The sequence below is a fragment of the Notolepis coatsorum genome, assembly GCF_963971535.1.
Source record: "Notolepis coatsorum genome assembly, chromosome: 10".
Lineage (NCBI taxonomy): Eukaryota > Metazoa > Chordata > Actinopteri > Aulopiformes > Paralepididae > Notolepis > Notolepis coatsorum.
This window is the reverse complement of record NC_140174.1, coordinates 359,341-365,000: the sequence shown is the minus strand read 5'-3', so window position 1 is coordinate 365,000 and position 5,660 is coordinate 359,341. Positions and strand designations below refer to the sequence as shown.

The 5,660-nt window shown below is 39.0% G+C and overlaps 1 protein-coding gene across 1 annotated transcript in view; it reads left to right on the top strand.

Annotated features, from left to right (window-relative positions):
• Nucleotides 1-5,016, top strand: part of unk (unk zinc finger) — a 54,807-nt gene extending 49,791 nt beyond the window's left edge. Inside the window, exon 16 of the mRNA XM_084322302.1 lies at nt 3,679-5,016. Coding sequence (XP_084178428.1) covers nt 3,679-3,834 — 156 coding nt within the window. The 3' untranslated portion in view covers nt 3,835-5,016. The remainder of the gene's footprint in view (nt 1-3,678) is intronic.
• Nucleotides 5,017-5,660: the final 644 nt, after the last annotated feature.

The window sequence follows — 5,660 nt, the reverse complement described above, 5'->3', positions numbered from 1 at the left end:
ATAGTAAACCAAATCATTAAATTTCATAATATGAGACTTTATAAACAATGGATTTGTGTGTTCATAGTAACCAGCCTTGAAAAGGTTCCGAATGGCCCGCTTTTGCAGTACGACTATTGGATTTACTGTCTTTTTAAATGTCGACCCCCATACTTCCACACAGTAAGAAATGTAAGGAAGTATAAGTGAGTAGTAAATTATGTGCAAGGCTTTGTAGTTTAATATATCCTTACATTTATACAATATTGCTACTGACTTAGATATTTTTCCTTGAATATAGTTAACATGTTGTTTCCATGTTAATTTCTGGTCAATAACTACCCCTAGAAATTTTATCTCAGAAACTTTCTATTTTTACATCACATATTTTTAACTATCTCCCCCTCTATTTCTTTTCGATTACCAAAAACCATAAATTTAGTTTTCTTAATATTGAGAGACAATTTATTAACATCAAACCAAGTTTTGAGAGTTTCAAGCTCTCTTTCAATATCAGGCAAAAGTTCCTTTAAATTACTTCCTGAGCAATATAAATGTGTATCATCTGCAAAAATAACAAACTTTAACAGTTCAGCAACATTGCACATATCATTAATATAAAGTATAAATAGTTTTGGACCTATCACAGATCCCTGGGGTACTCCACAGGTGACCTTCCTAAATCCTGACACAGTGGCATTAATTTGCACACATTGCTGTCTGTTTTCCAAGTAGCTCTTCAGCCAAGAGTTAGCTATACCTCGTATCCCATACTTTTCCAGTTTTCTCACTAATATGCTGTGATCTATTGTATCAAAAGCCTTCTGTAGGTCACAGGGTTCGAAATTAACGGGGGCTTGGGGCAAAATGCCCTCGAAAATTGACCAAATGCCCTCGAACATCAGTTAAGGGGGGCAAAAAAAGCCCCAGACAGTTTACTAATTATATATATAATTATATATATGCTCTACAGTGCGAGCATTTCCCTCGTATTGCCCCTAATAATATGTGTGTGTGCAAACCGGAAAAATCATTTACTTGCAGTGTGTGAGACAGACGAGTGATTGTGAAGATTACAAAACAGCTCCGCTGTTAATAGTTCAGATTGAAACTGGACTGAAATTCAGTTTTTGGGTGGAATGTTTGTTCCAAGGAGGAGGGAGGCGGGGCCCGCTGCGTGTTACAGGCACTTGAGAGGTGCTGCGATTCCTGCGAACACAGAGAGAGCGCTCTGCTCTCATCAAGCATTACACTGCTATCTTAACGTTAGCAAGCTAAGCATCTGCATAGCGCGACCTGTGTTCTGTGTAACGTTAAGTAACTTGTGTTCGGCGGGGAAAGACCATTCCATTTGTAACACAACTCCAAAAGAATAACATCCAAATCCGATCCCGATGCGCATTTCCTTCATTCCACAGCGCTGAGCGCGCAACGTATTTCATTGATCGATCTGGCCAGAGCCTATACTCACAAACGTTGCGTGTGTGGGGTTTTTCATCAATTTGAAACAAGCTTCTTGACTGTTGGAATTAGGGATGTTAAAAATAAAATATCTAATAATATTATTCAATATTAGACATTCGTTGATCCAGAGGCAACCGGTTATTATATCAAGACAACAACACAACTTGCCCTCACTCAGGGACAATAATATTTAATCTATTTAGATAGAGTATGTATGTATTATTTACAGATAATTGAAGGTACCTCAAAACATGAAACCAAGCCATGATGTCACACATCGTGTGCGTGTGTGTGTTACTTGAACAATTGTCACTGTGCTCCTAAATTTCTGTGTGCTCCTAAATTTGTATTTAGATTTTATTTATTAACATTTTATTTAGGAGCACATGTGCTCCTTGGGAAAAAGGTTAGCGTAGAGCCCTATATATGGAGACATTAACATTACGTTATCAAACATAGGGACGAAGACTGTAAAAAAAGTGTCAACAATGTTTTATAATCTTTATGTTAATTTTCATTATAAAAATGTTGTGCCCCCGAAATACAAAAAAAAGCCCCCGAAAAGCAATTAAGGGGGGCAAAAAAAGCCCTTGAAAAAAAATGTTAATTTCTAACCCTGGTAGGTCAATATAAATACCAATAGAACACTTGTCATTTTGAACTGCTTTAGTTATTTCTTCTACCATCTCCATCACTGCATATGTAGTAGTTCTATTTTCCCTAACCCCATACTGGTGTTCACTCAGTATTTTGTATTTGCCAATGAAAATATCCAGTTGTTTCACAAGTAGTTTCTCTAATATTTTTGAAAATTGAGGAAGTAGGGACACTGGTCTATAATTGTCCATTTGATGTTTATCTCCATTTTTATATATTGTTACCTTTGCTGGTTTCATATTATTAGGAAAAACACCTCTTTGAAAAGACAGATTGCATATATAGGTCAAAGGTTTTACAATAGACTCAATTACTTCTTTAATAATTACCATGTCAATGGAGTTTATATCAGTTGATGTTTTGTTTTTTAATTTACTTACAATATCAATTATATCAAGTTAATTTACCCCACAGAGGAACATAGAACTGATATTATCATTAATACGATTATTAAACATATCTTTTTTATCAGCAGGCACAACAATCTTGCTGGCCAAAGTAGTTCCAACGCCCACAAAGTAGTCATTGAAATCTTCAACGATGCTTTTTACATTGTCCACTTTAGCATCTGAGCTATTTAGAAAATAGCTTGGAAATTCAGATTTATAGCCTCTATTCCGAATAATATGATTGATTATTTTCCAGGTCTTTTGTTTATTATTTGCACTATCTTCTAACATTTTATTGTAGTATTCCTTCTTTTGTACTCTCATAATGGACGTCAGTTTGTTCTTATACAGCTTATATTTTTCTTCGCTTTTTCTTTTAAAGTACATTTTTATTTTTGCACACCCTTTGCGTAGCTTTGGTCATCCATGGCTTTCCTTTATATGTATCCTTCACCCAGCTCTTTCTAATAGGACAGTATTTGTTGTATAGCTCTGTGAACGTCAACAAAAAGCATCATCAGCCTGATTTGGATCGTCAACATACACCTCATCCCAGCTGTAGTTTGTAAGGTCCATCTTTAACGCCTCCATTCTTTCTGGTGTCCTAATTCTTACAATTTTACAAGAAGGTTCACTTACATCAACTGAAAATGTTTTCTTTAAATTATGTAGAATCACAAAAATAGGAAGATGATCACTGATATCACTTCAGAACAAACCACTTGTTGCTTGGCCGTGAACATTCGTAAATATGTTATCAATAAGCGTGGCACTATCTTTAGTTATCCTACTGGGTTTGCTTATAAGGGGCCAGAGACCAAAACTAAACATTGCATTACAGAAGTCTGTTGTTAGTTTATGTTCATTACATTTTAAAGAGATCAACATTAAAGTCACCACAAACATAAAAAAAAAAAGATTTAAAAAAAAAACCTTCTCAAAAATATCACCTTCATAAATTGATCAATGCAAGAACCAGGCGTTCTATATATGCAACTCAAAAATATACTCTTAACTTTAGCAGAGTGAATTTCAATTGTCAAACTCTCCATGATATCATTAACCCTCCCTCTGCCCTCCCTCTGACCCCCCCCCCCCCTCCCTCTGCCCTCCCTCTGACCCCCCCCCCTCCCTCCCTCTGCCCTCCCTCTGACCCCCCCCCTCCCTCTGACCCCCCCCACCCTCCCAGGTGGTGTACAGGAAGCAGCGGCTGTGCTGTGTGACGTGTGGCGAGCAGGGCTCCGTGTCTCTGCCATGCGGCCACGGCCTGCAGTGCGAACGCTGCTCCGCCTCCACGGAGTGCCCCGTCTGCCCCGAACAGACCCTGGATCAGCCGCGCTCTTGATGAGACCAGCAGGAGGGATGGGTTCCGGGTTGTACCCGCCTGGCGTCTTCTCTTTTTGTATGCTTTTTTTTTTTATTTCATTTTTTTTTTAACCCTAATGCTGTCGATTTAAAAATATCTTTCATGTTCAAACGAACGGAGCTTTGGAGTTAATGTGGCGCCGCCTCCGTCCAGCGTGCGCCGACCGTCACAGGGTTTCAACACACGGAGACAAATGAACCGAGTTCCAACAGCGGGAGTCAAACAGTGAGGTCGTTGACACGGTACAACCACTCTTTATTGAAAAAAAATTTAATAAAAAGGGGATGAGGTCGAGATTGATGATGATGAAGAGGATGAGGTGGGGATTGATGATGATGATGATGAAGAGGATGAGGTGATGATGACGGACAACGGGGATAATCAGTGAAACAGGGTTTTTTGCATTGTGTCACTTGGGAGTGATTTCCATCCATTTAATAACCTTGCAATTGATACAAGAGAATAAACTAGTTTCATTTGGCTATTGCCTGAAAACTATTGTGAAACAATATAGCCAAAGAGTTATTGTTATGAGCGTAACGTTTTTTATCTGCCTGTTTGTCACCAATAAAGAGTGGTTGTACCATGTCAGCTCCCTTTCCATTTGATTCCTGGTGTCAAAATGATATGAATAAGTAGGTATATTCTTTATGTATTGTAAGATATGTTGTCTGGGTCAATAGTTTAACAGAATCGGCGTCGGTCGCCGCGCGCGTGGGGGGGGGGGGCGTCCAAACCTCTGTGACATGAAGAGTTCTTACCTAGACACCATTAACCAGGTTACAAAGAAATGCCATGCGGATGTTGGGCACATGGGAACCCATCTCTCCTACCAGACCTGAACACACCATTAACCGGTCCATCTTGAGTCTACAAAACAAAGAGGCCAACAGTAGTACCTTAATCATAAATCGGAATGAAGTCTGGGTCAAGTCGTCTCGATCTGGCAAAAAAAAAACGCAAGCGCTGAAATTAAAATAGATAGGATCAAGAAAAGGGGGCGGGGGCTTGATGTAGGTCAATTGTCCTGTATGACCGATCCCTGACGAGCCCCCCCCCCATAACTTAGGTCCTACCTATCTGCTAGCGTTATTCACTTCAATCATTCAATATTCGCACTTGACCAGCTACACTGTTCTTTACTGGTGAGAATGAACCCAAAGATCAGCTGTTGCCCCCCCCCCCCCCCCCCCCCCCCCTTTAACTGAAATCATAAAGCCAGCACTAGAGATCCAGGATCAGCTGGAGTTGATCTACCTATCTGTCGATCCATTCTAAGGAAGTGACCAGGTCTGACTCCAATCAGTCTTTTTTAAAGGGCGTGTTCAGCTCCGCCCACACAGCTGTCCCACAGGGGGCGGGGCCTCCGGGCTGCGGGTAGAGTGCGTGTCTGGATTCAATTGTTGGTCTTTTTCATTTTGTTTTCTTTTTAGCAATTGTTAAATCAGCAATTATTGTTAATTAATAATAATATACATTTCAACAACGGAAGATATTTAAAATGTTAGGATTTTTTTTGTTTTAATTTGTAACAGATGGCCTCTGTTAAGGGACTCTCAGGTTTTCTCTGTATTCCTCTTCTAAGTTAACTGGAGGAGGGAGAGCATGTTAACAATCGAAAAACAAAATGTACAACTCAGTCAACTTGCATAGTCTTTTGAAATTACATACGTATATCTTTTTCATTATTAGTTTAACGCGCTTTTCATGTTAACTCAAAATGCAATTTTTTTTTAAACAACCAGCCTTTTTCTACTTACAATCACTGTATGAAAGATTTTTTCTGCCATAAATTTTTCATTTTT